This window comes from Gallinula chloropus, assembly GCF_964237585.1.
Source record: "Gallinula chloropus genome assembly, contig: HAP1_SCAFFOLD_745, whole genome shotgun sequence".
NCBI classification, from domain to species: domain Eukaryota; kingdom Metazoa; phylum Chordata; class Aves; order Gruiformes; family Rallidae; genus Gallinula; species Gallinula chloropus.
The window spans coordinates 781-14,274 of NW_028168620.1; the positions used below are offsets into that span (position 1 = coordinate 781).

General features: G+C 71.0%; 2 protein-coding genes across 2 annotated transcripts; both read left to right on the plus strand.

The window, feature by feature from the left end:
* Nucleotides 1-406: 406 nt before the first annotated feature.
* Nucleotides 407-2,220, plus strand: GAL3ST4 (galactose-3-O-sulfotransferase 4; the record flags this gene model as incomplete). Its single annotated transcript, XM_084280752.1, has 2 exons — nt 407-674; nt 1,417-2,220. Coding segments are annotated over 2 exons (1,072 nt in total), but the record flags the coding sequence as incomplete, so codon positions are not given.
* A 1,246-nt stretch (nt 2,221-3,466) lies between these two features.
* Nucleotides 3,467-13,281, plus strand: TRAPPC14 (trafficking protein particle complex subunit 14; the record flags this gene model as incomplete). Its single annotated transcript, XM_084280751.1, has 10 exons — nt 3,467-3,985; nt 4,930-5,025; nt 5,716-5,848; nt 5,934-6,020; nt 9,024-9,144; nt 9,242-9,389; nt 9,783-9,865; nt 11,190-11,353; nt 11,490-11,644; nt 13,088-13,281. Coding segments are annotated over exons 1-10 (1,565 nt in total), but the record flags the coding sequence as incomplete, so codon positions are not given.
* Between the last annotated feature and the right edge of the window lie 213 nt (nt 13,282-13,494).

Sequence of the window (13,494 nt, forward strand, 5' to 3'; positions counted from 1 at the left end):
TGTGTCCCCCCCAACAAATCCCCTGGGGGGGGGGGGTCTTTGTGTCCCCCCCAACAAAATCCCCTGGGTGGGGCTCTGTGTGTCCCCCCCAAACAAAATCCCCTGGGGGGGGCTCTGTGTGTCCCCCCCAAACAAAATCCCCTGGGGGGGGGGCTCTGTGTGTCCCCCCCAAACAAAATCCCCTGGGGGGGGGCTCTGTGTGTCCCCCCCAAACAAAATCCCCTGGGGGGGGGGCTCTGTGTGTCCCCCCCAACAGAATCCCCTGGGGGGGGGCTCAGGGGGTGGGATGGGGGTCCCCGACCCCTCGGGCATCCCCTTGGCGTTGGGCTGGGGGAGTCCCCCAGTCCCCTTGCAGCTGGAGGGGGGGTCCCCCGCAGCCCCTCCCCGAGCCTGCCATCCTTCGCAGGGCCCCCGCGGCCCCCCCCGGCCGCTCCGCCGCCCCCTGCCAGCCCCGCACCCACCTGGTTTTCCTCAAGACCCACAAGACGGGGGGCAGCAGCGTGGTGAACCTGCTGCATCGCTTCGGGGAGGCGGGGGGGCTCCGCTTCGCCCTCCCCCACCGCTACCAGTTCGGGTACCCCAACTCCTTCCGTGCTGAGCGGGTCAAGGGGTACCGGCCGGGGGGGCCCCCCTTTGACATCATCTGTCACCACATGCGCTTCAACCTCAGCGAGGTACGGGGGGGCTGGGGGGCACCCGTGGGGAGTGGGACGGGGGGATACAGTGTTTGGGGGGGTGATGGTGGGGGGGACACCCTCGGGGGGTGTGGCTGGGGGGTGGGGGGCACCCGTGGGGAGTGGGATGGGGGGATACAGTGTTTGGGGGGGGTGGGATGGTGGGGGGGACACCCTCGGGGGGGGTGTGATGGGGCTGGGGGTGCTCAGGGCTGGGGGGTGGGATTGGAGATGGGGGACACAGAGGTTGGGGGGCACATGGGGGGGGGGCACAGGGGGTGGGGGTGTGTGCTGAGAACCAGAAGGGTGCCCATGGAAGGGGTGGGATGGGGGGGGGGGGGTTCTGGGGCTGGGGGGGGCGGGGCTGAACAATTTGGGGGGGTGGGATGGGAATGGGGGGGGTGCACAGAGAGGGGGTACAGAGGATGCTGGGGCTGGGGGGCAGGGGCCTGGGAACCTCATCCTCAGAGACACGGGCTTGGGGGGGGGGCGATGGGTGCACTGGCTGGGTGGGGGTCTGCGGGGTGCCCCGCCCCCCCGCCCCATGACGTCACCCCATGACATCACACCCCACCGTGATGTCACCCCATGACATCACACCCCACCGTGACGTCACCCCATGACATCACACCCCACCGTGACGTCACCCTATGACATCACACCCCACCGTGATGTCACCCCATGACATCACACCCCACTGTGATGTCACCCGCTGCCCGTGACGTCACTCCCCCCCCTCCAGGTGCAGAAGGTGATGCCCAACGACAGCTTCTACTTCTCCATCGTCCGCGACCCCGGCACGCTGGGCGAGTCGGCCTTCTCCTACTACCGCGCGGTGGCCCCGGCCTTCCGGCGCGCGCCGTCGCTCGCCGCCTTCCTGGCCGCCCCGCACCGCTTCTACCGGCCCGAGGCCCGCGGCAACCACTACGCCCGCAACCTCCAGTGGTTCGACTTCGGGCTGCCGCTGCCCCGCAGCCCGGGCGAGGCGGCGGCGCTGGCGGCGGCGCTGGACCGAACCTTCTCCCTGGTGCTGCTGGCCGAGCGCTTCGACGAGTCGCTGGTGCTGCTGCGGGACGCCCTGTGCTGGCCCCGCGACGCCGTCGTGGCCTTCGCCCAAAACGGCCGGACTGGGGGGGACGCCCCCCGCGTTTCGCCCGCCCAGGCCGCCGGCCTGCGGGCCTGGAACGCGCTGGACTGGGCGCTCTACGTCCACCTCAACCGCTCCTTCTGGAGGAAGGTGGAGGCCTTCGGGGCCGAGCGGCTGCGGGAGGAGGTGTCGTGGCTGCGCCGGCGGCGCGAGGAGATGGCGAGGAGGTGTCTGAAGGGCGGGGGGCCCGTCCCGGCCCGCGGCATCGCCGACGGGCGCCTCCGGCCTTTCCAGCCCCCCGGGAGAGCCGAGATCTTGGGCTACGCGCTGCGGGCCGGGCTGGGCGCCGACGAGCGGGAGCGCTGTGCCCGGCTCGCCACCCCCGAGCTGCAGTACAAGGACATCCTGGACCGGAGGCAGTTTGGGGGGGGGGAAGGGGGGCAGCCGCCTGGGGGGTAGCAGGGGTTGGAGGTGGGGGGGACACGGGGGGGGGATGCCCAACCACGCTGGCACAGCCCTGCCCCATAGGGACTGGTGCTGTCTACAGAACCACTTTGTGCCTCAGTTTACCCACGCTGAGCAATGGGCCCATCACCCCCCTCCCCACCTCCGGTGCAGCTCCGTGCCTCAGTTTACCCACTCTGGGCAATGGGCACATCCCTACGGTACAGCACCCAGCCTCAGTGTACCGGGGCTGGGGGGGGGCCGGTGGGACCACCCCCCTGCCTCAGTTTACCAGGCTGAGCAATGGGCCCATCACCCCCCCCCCCCCACCCCGGTACCGCCCCCTGCCTCAGTTTACCGCGCTGAGCAATGGACCCACCACTACAGCACAGCCCCTGAGCACTGGGGCCACCACCCCGGTACCACCCCGTGCCTCGGGTCACCGGACCCGACCGACATCCCCCCCCCCCCATCCCCCCCCCATCCCCCCCCCCCAAAACCCCCGCTTAACGTTACCACGGCAATAAACACCGGGATCGGAACGCTGATTGGCTGCCGCCCCCGTCACTCAGCGCGGCCGCCCCGCCCCCGCGCGGCGCCCTATCGATGCGCTCGGCGCTCGGCCCCCTCCCGGCGCTCGGCGCTCCGCCCCGCTCCCTGCCCGGCCGCGCCCGGTGCCGCCGCGTGGACCCGGCCCCGTTACCGGTAACCCCGGCCCGGGCCGGTCCCTTCGCCGGAGCCCCCGCGGCGCCAGCCGGCTGCGGGAGACCCTCCGGGCCCGGCGTTCGTCCCTTCCCCCCCCCCTCCTCCCCATCCTGCCCCATCCCCCCGCCGGTACCGCGCATCCCGCCGGTTTCCCGGTGCCCCCGGCGTCCCCCCATCCCTCCCCCCATCCCTTCCTCCCTCCCGCCACGATACGGCCGAGTACCGGTGACCCCCCCCCGGGCATCCCCCGCTCTCTGGTCCGTCCCGCCCGGTGCCCCCGTTCCCCCTCCGGTTCCCCCGGTTCCCCCTCCGGTTCCCCCGGTTCCCCCTCCAGTTCCCCCGGTTCCCCCTCCGGTGTCCCCGTTCCCCCTCCGGTGCCCCCGGTTCCCCCTCCGGTTCCCCCGGTTCCCCCTCCAGTTCCCCCGGTTCCCCCTCCGGTGTCCCCGTTCCCCCTCCGGTTCCCCCGGTGCCCCCTCCGGTTCCCCCTCCGGTTCCCGTTCCCCCTCCGGTGCCCCCGTTCCCCCTCCCCGGTTCCCCCTCCGGTGCCCCCGGTTCCCCCTCCCCGGTGCCCCCGGTGTCCCCCCCGGTTCCCCGTTCCCCCCCCGGTGCCCCCGTTCCCCCCCCCGGTTTCCGTTCCCCCTCCCCGGTGCCCCCGGTGTCCCCCCCGGTTCCCGGTTCCCCCCCGGTGCCCATGGAGTCGCAGTGCGATTACTTCATGTACTTCCCGGCGGTGCCGTTCGCCGCCCGGGAGCTGCTGGCGGGGGAGCCCGGCCGGTACCGGGCGTTGCCCCGCCGGAACCACCTTTACCTGGGGGAGACCGTCCGGTTCCTGCTGGTGCTGCGGTGCCGCCCCGGGCACGGCGGAGCCGCCGGGCCCCCCTGGGCCGAGCTGGCGGCGTCTCTGGCCGCCCTGGCCAGCGTCAGCCCCGGCGGCGCCGAGCGGGACGGGGCCGGGGACGGGGAGCGGGACGGGGCCGGGGCCGGTACCGGCTGCCCAGCGGAGCCGCCGCTCTTCCGGGACTGCCGGGCGCTGCTGACCCACGGCCGGGGCCCCCCGGGACGGGCGGCGGCCGGGGTGGGTGCTGGGGGCGGGGGGGGGGGCGGGGGGTGGGTGCTGGGGGCGAGGGGGGGGGCGGGGGGTAGGAGGAGGAGGGGGGGGGGGATGGGGGGCGGTTGGGGGGGAAAGGGGGCTGCGGGGGCAGGTGAGGGGGGGTGGGGGCGGGGGGCTGTGGGGACATGGGGGGGGCTGTGGGGCTCAGGGGGGTGTCAGGGGGGCCAGGGGGGGCTATGGGGGCACAGCGGGGGGGCTGTGGGGCTCAGGGGGGTGTCGGGGGGGGGGCTGTGGGTGTCGGGGGGGGCTGTGGGGACACGGGGGAGGCTGTGGGGGGTCTGTGGGGTTCAGGGGGGTGCTCAGGGGGGGCTGTGGGGCTGAGGGGGGCTGTGGGGGGGCTGAGGGGGGTGTTGGGGGGCTGTGGGGGAGCTGAGGGGGGTGCCGGGGGGGCTGTGGGGGGGCTCAGGGGGGTGTTGGGGGGCTGTGGGGGGCTGTGGGGCTCAGGGGGGTGTCAGGGGGGCTGTGAGGGGGCTGTGGGGCTCAGGGGGGTGCTGTGGGGGGCCTGTGGGGCTGAGGGGGATGCTGAGGGGGGGCTGTGGGGGGGCTGTGGGGGGGCTGTGGGGCTGAGGGGGGTGCCGGGGAGGGGATGTGGGGGGGGGCTGTGGGGCACAGGGGGGTGTCGGGGGGGGGCTGTGGGACTCAGGGAGGTGCCAAGGGGGGCTGTGGGGGGGCTGTGGGGCACAGGGGGTGTCGGGGGGGATGTGGGGGAGCTGATGGGGGTGTCAGGGGGGCCATGGGGGGGCTGAGCGGGGTGTCGGGGGGGGGGTTGTGGGGCTCAGGGGGGTGTCGGAGGGGCTGTGGGGGGGCTGTGGGGCTCAGGGGGGTGTTGGGGGGCTGTGGGGGGGCTGAGGGGTGTGCCGGGGGGGCTGTGGGGGGGTCAGGCAGCGCTGAGCCCCCCTGCACCCCAGCTCCCCGTGGAGGACCCCATCGTGTCCCCGGACGAGGTGATTTTCCCCCTCACCATCTCCCTGGACAAGCTGCCCCCCGGCACCCTCAAGGCCAAGGTGATGGGGGGTGGGGGTCGCTGGGGAGGCTTTGGGGACCCCGGGGGGGTGTTGGAGTCGCCCTGAGGGGGTTGGGGTCACCCCAGGGGGGTTGGAGACACTGGGGGGAGGTTGGGGACACTGGGCTGGGGTCTCCCTGGGAGGGTTGGGGACCCTGGGAGGGGTTTTGGGGACCCTGGGGGGGAGTTGGGGTCACCAGGGGGGAGTTGGGGTCACCCAGAGGCACTGGAGACACCCAGGGAGGGGGGATTGGGGACCCTGGGGGGTGTTGGGGTCAATGGGGAGGGGGCTGGGGTCACCCCAGGGGCACTGGAGACACCCAGGGAGGGGGGATTGGGGACCCCAGGGGGGAGTTGGAGTCACTGGGGAGGGGGCTGGGGTCGCCCCAGGGGCACTGGAGACACCCAGGGAGGGGGGATTTGGGACCCAGGGAGGGGGGCTTGGGGACCCTGGGGGGTGTTGGGGTCCCTGAGGGGGTTGGGGTCACCAGGGCTGGGTTTGGGGTCACCCTGAGGGGGTTTGTGTCCCCCCAGGGGGTGGTTTGGGGACACCCCAGGGGTCTCAGAGCCAGCGCAGCCCCCTGACACCAGCCCCTGTGCCCCCCGAGAGCCCCTCAGCCTGAGCTGGGGGGGGCACGCAGACACGGGGGGTGGGGGTCCCGGGGCTGACCCCCCCTCCCTGTCCCCCCAGGTGGTGGTGACCGTGTGGCAGCGGGACGTGGAGCCCCCCGAGCTGCGGGACGGCAGCGGCTACCTGGGGCTGCTGCAGGCGCGGGCGCCCGCCCACGTCTTCCGCCAGGAGCAGGGGGCCTTCAAGGCGCAGGGTAGGGGGTCCCTGCGCCCCCCAGACCCCTCCCCCGGTGCCCTGTGCCCCCCCCCAGCCCCTGACCCACCCGTGTCCCCCCGCAGTGAGCACCCTGCTGACGGTGCTGCCGCCGCCCGTGGTGCGCTGCCGCCAGCTCACCGTGTCCGGGAAGTACCTCACCGTGCTCAAAGGTGGGGAGGGGGCTCTGGGGGGGCTGGGGGGGGGCGTCCTGGGGCGGTGGGGATGGGGATGGGGGACTGAGGGTGGGGGGGTGGGGATGGGGTGGGGATGAGGGGCTCAGGGTGGGTGTTTGGGATGTGGTTGGGGTGGGGGGATGGGGGTCCTGGGGGTGTTTGGGGTGCAGTCAGGGGGCTTGGGGTGGGGGTCCTGGGGGTGTTTGGGGTGTGGTTGGGGGCTTGGGGTGGGGGCCTGGGGGTCCTGGGGGTGTTTGGGGTGCAATCGGGGTCTTGGGGTGGGGGATGGGGGTCCTGGGGGTGTTTGGGATGCGGATGGGGGCTTGGGGTGGGGGGATGGGGGTCCTGAGGGTGTTTGGGATGTGGATGGGGTCTTGGGGTGGGGGATGTGGGTCCTGGGGTATTTGGGGTGCAGTCAGGGGCTTGGGGTGGGGGATGGGGGTCCTGAGGGTGTTTGGGATGTGGATGGGGTCTTGGGGTGGGGGATGGGGGTCCTGGGGGTGTTTGGGGTGCAGTCAGGGGTCTTGGGGTGGGGGATGGGGGTCCTGGGGGTGTTTGGGGTGTGGTTGGGGTCTTGGGATGGGGGATGGGGGTCCTGGGGGTGTTTGGGGTGTGGTTGGGGTCTTGGGGTGGGGGATGGGGGTCCTGGGGGTGTTTGGGGTGTGGTTGGGGGCTTGGGGTGGGGGATGGGGATCCTGGGGGTGTTTGGGGTGTGGTTGGGGGCTTGGGGTGAGGGGATGGGGATCCTGGGGGTGTTTGGGGTCTGGTTGGGGGCTTGGGGTGGGGGATGGGGTCCTGGGGGTCTTTGGGGTGTGGTTGGGGTCTTGGGGTGGGGGATGGGGTCCTGGGGGTGTTTGGGATGCAGTCAGGGGTCTTGGGGTGGGGGATGGGGGTCCTGGGGGTGTTTGGGGTGCAGTCAGGGGTCTTGGGGTGGGGGATGGGGGTCCTGGGGGTGTTTGGGATGTGGATGGGGTCTTGGGGTGGGGGATGGGGGTCCTGGGGGTGTTTGGGGTGCAGTCAGGGGGCTTGGGGTGGGGGATGGGGGTCCTGGGGGTGTTTGGGGTGCAGTCAGGGGTCTTGGGATGGGGCATGGGGGTCCTGGGGGTGTTTGGGGTGCAGTCAGGGGTCTTGGGGTGGGGGATGGGATCCTGTGGGTGTTTGGGATGCGGATGGGGTCTTGGGGTGGGGGGATGGGGGTCCTGGGGGTGTTTGGGGTGCAGTCAGGGGTCTTGGGGTGGGGGGATGGGGGTCCTGAGGGTGTTTGGGATGTGGATGGGGTCTTGGGGTGGGGGATGGGGGTCCTGGGGGTGTTTGGGGTGTGGTTGGGGTCTTGGGGTGGGGGGATGGGGGTCCTGGGGGTGTTTGGGATGCAGTCAGGGGTCTTGGGGTGGGGGATGGGGGTCCTGGGGGTGTTTGGGGTGTGGTTGGGGGCTTGGGGTGGGGGGATGGGGATCCTGGGGGTGTTTGGGGTCTGGTTGGGGGCTTGGGGTGGGGGATGGGGTCCTGGGGGTCTTTGGGGTGTGGTTGGGGTCTTGGGGTGGGGGATGGGGTCCTGGGGGTGTTTGGGATGCAGTCAGGGGTCTTGGGGTGGGGGATGGGGGTCCTGGGGGTGTTTGGGGTGCAGTCAGGGGTCTTGGGGTGGGGGATGGGGGTCCTGGGGGTGTTTGGGATGTGGATGGGGTCTTGGGGTGGGGGATGGGGTCCTGGGGGTGTTTGGGATGTGGATGGGGTCTTGGGGTGGGGGATGGGGGTCCTGGGGGTGTTTGGGATGTGGATGGGGTCTTGGGGTGGGGGATGGGGTCCTGGGGGTGTTTGGGATGTGGATGGGGTCTTGGGGTGGGGGATGGGGTCCTGGGGGTGTTTGGGATGCAGTCAGGGGTCTTGGGGTGGGGGATGGGGGTCCTGGGGGTGTTTGGGGTGCAGTCAGGGGTCTTGGGGTGGGGGATGGGGGTCCTGGGGGTGTTTGGGATGTGGATGGGGTCTTGGGGTGGGGGATGGGGTCCTGGGGGTGTTTGGGATGTGGATGGGGTCTTGGGGTGGGGGATGGGGTCCTGGGGGTGTTTGGGATGTGGATGGGGTCTTGGGGTGGGGGATGGGGTCCTGGGGGTGTTTGGGATGTGGATGGGGTCTTGGGGTGGGGGATGGGGGTCCTGGGGGTGTTTGGGGTGCAGTCAGGGGTCTTGGGATGGGGCATGGGGGTCCTGGGGGTGTTTGGGGTGCAGTCAGGGGTCTTGGGGTGGGGGATGGGATCCTGTGGGTGTTTGGGATGCGGATGGGGTCTTGGGGTGGGGGATGGGGGTCCTGGGGGTGTTTGGGGTGCAGTCAGGGGTCTTGGGGTGGGGGGATGGGGGTCCTGAGGGTGTTTGGGATGTGGATGGGGTCTTGGGGTGGGGGATGGGGGTCCTGGGGGTGTTTGGGGTGTGGTTGGGGTCTTGGGGTGGGGGTTGGGGGTCCTGGGGGTGTTTGGGGTGTGGTTGGGGTCTTGGGGTGGGGGGATGGGGGTCCTGGGGGTGTTTGGGATGCAGTCAGGGGTCTTGGGGTGGGGGATGGGGGTCCTGGGGGTGTTTGGGGTGTGGTTGGGGGCTTGGGGTGGGGGGATGGGGGTCCTGTGGGTGTTTGGGGTGCAGTCAGGGGTCCTGGGGTGGGGGATGGGGTCCTGGGGGTGTTCGGGGTGCAGTCAGGGGGCTTGGGGTGGGGGATGGGGGTCCTGGGGGCGTTTGAGGTGCAATCGGGCTCTTGGGGTGGGGGATGGGGTCCTGGGGGTGTTTGGGATGCAGTCAGGGGTCTTGGGGTGGGGGATGGGGGTCCTGGGGGTGTTTGGGATGCAGTCGGGGGCTGGGGGTGGGGTGCAGCTGGGGGGCTGGGGGTAGCTGGGGGGGGGGTCCCAGCGTTGGCCGTGGCGGGGCCGGGCGATGCCGTGGCGCCGGCTGCTCACGCCCGTGCCCCCCGCCCCCTCCCCCCCCCCCCACGCCCCCCCCCCAATCCCCCCCTTCCCCCCAGTGCTGAACGGGTGGTCGCAGGAGGAGATCTCGCTGCGGGACGTGCGCATCCTGCCCAACTTCAACGCCAGTTACCTGCCCGTCATGCCCGACGGCTCCGTGCTGCTGGTGGACGACGTCTGGTGGGCGCGGGGACGGGGCTGGGGGCTCGGCCGGGGGGGCTGGGGGGTGGAGATGGGGCTGGGGGATTAACGGCGGGTGCCCCCCCCCCCCCTGCAGCCACCACTCCGGGGAGGTGCCCGTGGGCGCCTTTTGCCGCCTGAGCGGCGCCGGCTCGGGCTGTCCCTGCGCCCTCAGCGCCCTGGAGGAGCACAACTTCCTCTTCCAGCTCCAGGCCCCCGAGAGACCCCCCGAGGACGCCAAGGAGGTGGGGGGGGGGACAGGGGACCCCCTGCGGGGCTCGGGGGGGGGACACACACCCACACACACACACGGCAGGGGGAGGGGGTGGATGCCCGGGACAGGGTTTGGCCTCGCTGGGGGGGTGGGTCTGGGGGCTCCTGACATCCCCGGAGGTGTTTTGGGGGGGGTGGGCGCAGGGGGGTCTCTTCAGGTCCCTGTGGCTGGTGGGAACTGTCCCAGTTGGGGTGTGAAGCCCATGGGGTGGAGGGGTGGTGGTTGGGATGGGGGGCACAGGGTGGGATGGGGGTGGGGGTCCTGGGGTGGGATGGGGGTCCTGGGGTGGGATGGGGCTGGGGGTCTCGGGGGTGTGGGGAGGGGGCTCCCCACCCCCCATGAGCCCCCCGCCCCCCGTGTCCAGGGCCTGGAGGTCCCGCTGGTGGCCGTGATCCAGTGGTCAACACCCAAACTGCCCTTCACCAGCAGCATCTACACCCACTACCGGTACGAGCGGTGCCCAGCGCGGGGTGGAACCCCCCCCCCAACCAGTACATCCCCCCCCCACAACCAGTACATCCCCTCCCCAACCAGTACATCCCCCCCAACCAGTACATCCCCCCCCAACCAGTACATCCCCCCCCCCAACCAGTACATCCCCCCCCCCAACCAGTACATCCCCCCCCCACAACCAGTACATCCCCCCCCCCAACCAGTACATCCCCCCTCCCAACCAGTACATCCCCCCCCAACCAGTACATCCCCCCCCATCTATTCCCCCCCCAATATATCCCCTCCAATATCCCCTCCATACCACCCCCCAATATCACCCCCCCAATACCCCCCCATCATCCCCTGCCCCCCACACCTCCGCCTCCCCATCTGAACCCCTGAACCCCCCCAAACCACACCCCAATACCCCCCATCATCCCCTGCCCCCCACACCTCCACCTCCCCATCTGAACCCCTGAACCCCCCCAAACCACCCCCCAATATCAACCCCCCAGTACCCCCCCATCATCCCCTGCCCCCCACACCTCCACCTCCCCATCTGAACCCCTGAACCCCCCCACACCCCCCATACCACCTCCCCCCAGTACCCCCCCATCATCCCCTGCCCCCCACACCTCCACCTCCCCATCTGAACCCCTGAACCCCCCCACACCCCCTATTCCCCCCCCCAATATCACCCCCCAGTACCCCCCCATCATCCCCTGCCCCCCACACCTCCACCTCCCCATCTGAACCCCTGAACACCCCCCAAACCCCCCCATTCCACCCCCCAATATCACCCCCCCAATACCCCCCATCATCCCCTGCCCCCCACACCTCCACCTCCCCATCTGAACCCCTGAACCCCCCCCACACCCCCCATACCACCCCCCCAATATCACCCCCACACCTCTGCCTTGCCATCCCTTAAGCCCCCCCACACCCCCCATACCACCTCCCCCCAGTACCCCCCATCATCCCCTGCCCCCCACACCTCCACCTCCCCATCTGAACCCCTGAACCCCCCCACACCCCCCATACCACCCCCCAATATCAATCCCCCAGTACCCCCCATCATCCCCTGCCCCCCACACCTCCGCCTCCCCATCTGAACCCCTGAACCCCCCTATACCACCCCCCAATATCACCCCCCCAGTACCCCCCATCATCCCCTGCCCCCCACACCTCCACCTCCCCATCTGAACCCCTGAACCCCCCCACACCCCCCATACCACCTCCCCCCAGTACCCCCCCATCATCCCCTGCCCCCCACACCTCCACCTCCCCATCTGAACCCTCCTGAACCCCCTCAACCCCCCCGTTCCCCCCCCTTCCCCAGGCTGCCCAGCATCCGCCTGGAGCGGCCGCGCTTCGTGATGACCGCGGCCTGCGAGTCGCCGGTGCGGGCCCGGCAGCGCTTCACCGTCACCTACACCCTGCTCAACGACCTCCAGGACTTCCTGGCCGTCAGGCTGGTCTGGACCCCCGAAACCGCCACGGCCGGTGGGCGCGGGGACCCAGGGGGTGGGGGTGGAGGTTGGGGGGGGTGTTTGGGGGGTGTTTGGGGGGGGTTGGGGTTGGTTTAGGGGTGGGAGGGGGAGTGGTGAGGGTGTTTTTTGGGGGGGTGTTGTGTGCCCAGGGAAGAAGCTGTCGGGGGAGGAGCGCCGCGCCACGCAGGCCGCGCTGGACGCCATCGTGTGCCACACGCCGCTCAACAACCTGGGCTACTCGCGCAAGGGCAGCGCCCTCACCATCCGCGTGGCCTTCCAGGCCCTTCGCGCCGGGCTGTTCGAGGTGAGCGGCCTTCCTCCCCGCCAGCAGCACCGTCACCCCCCTCATCACCATCACCCCCCTCACCATCACCCCCAAATCACCATCACCCCCCCTCACCATCACCCCCCTCATCACCATCACCCCCCTCATCACCATCACCCCCAAATCACCATCACCCCCCCCCACCATCACCCCCCCCAGCATCACCCCTCATCACCATCACCCCCCTCACCATCACCCCCAAATCACCATCACCCCCCTCACCACCATCACCCCCCTCACCATCACCCCTCATCACCATCACCCCCCTCACCACCATCACCCCCCTCACCATCACCCCTCATCACCATCACCCCCAAATCACCATCACCCCCCTCACCATCACCCCCAAATCACCATCACCCCCCTCACCATCACCCCCCCTCACCGTCACCCCCCCTCACCGTCACCCCCCTCACCATCACCCCCCTCACCATCACCCCTCATCACCATCACCCCCAAATCACCATCACCCCCCCCACCATCACCCCCCCCCACCATCACCCCCCCCTCACCATCACCCCCCTCACCATCACCCCCCCCTCACCATCACCCCCCCCTCACCATCACCCCCCCCCACCATCACCCCCCCCCCCCCTCACCATCACCCCCCCGTCACCATCACCCCCACATCACCATCACCCCCCTCACCATCACCCCCTCGTCACCATCACAACCATCACCCTACCATTACTACCACCAGCACCCCACCATCATCATCACCCCCCCATACTCATCATCCCCCCCGATCCTCATCCCCTGCCCCACCACCATCACCCCCATCCCCCCACCCCCACCATCGCCCCATCATCATCATCACCCCCAGCCCCCATCCTCATCCCCTGCCCCACCATCATCACCCCCCCACCATCATCACCCCCCCATCCTCATCATCCCCCCCCATCCCCATCCCCTGCCCCACCACCATCCCCCCATCACCCCCCCCATCACCACCATCGCCCCATCATCATCATCACCCCCAGCCCCCATCCTCATCATCCCCCCCCATCCCCATCCCCTGCCCCACCACCATCCCCCCCATCACCCCCCCCATCACCACCATCGCTCCACCATCATCATCACCCCCACCACCGCCATCACCCCCCTCCCCATCATCATCATCAGCTCCCCACCATCATCATCACCCCCACCACCGCCATCACCCCCCTCCCCATCATCATCATCACCCCCAGCCCCATCCCCTGCCCCACCACCATCACCCCCATCACCCCCCCCATCACCACCATCGCCCCATCATCATCATCACCCCCACCACCCCCACCACCATCATCACCCCCCCATCATCATCATCACCCCACTCCCGCCATCCTCATCCCCCCCCCATCCCCACCCCCTGCCCCACCCCCATCCCCCCCCATCCCCCCCTAACCCGTGTCCCTTGGGGGGGGGGTCGCGCTGTCCCAGCTGTCCCAGCACATGAAGCTGAAGCTCCAGTTCACGGCCAGCGTGTCCAACCCGCCCCCCGAGGCCCGGCCCGTGTCCCGCAAGAGCAGCCCCAGCAGCCCGGCCGTGCGGGACCTGGTGGAGCGGCACCAGGCCGGGCTGGGCCGCTCCCAGTCCTTCTCCCACCAGCAGCCGGCCCGCAGCCACCTCATGAGGTGCGGGGGACCCCCAGGGGGCGGGGGGACCCCGGGGGTTGGGGGGACCCTGAGGGGTTGGGGGGACCCCGGGGGTTGGGGGGACCCCGGGGGGGCAGGGGGACCCCCAGAGGTTGGGGGGACCCCGAGGGGGCGGGGGGACCCCCAGGGGGTGGGGGGACCCCGGGGGTTTGGGGGACCCCGGGGGTTGGGGGGACCGCGGGGGGGCGGGGG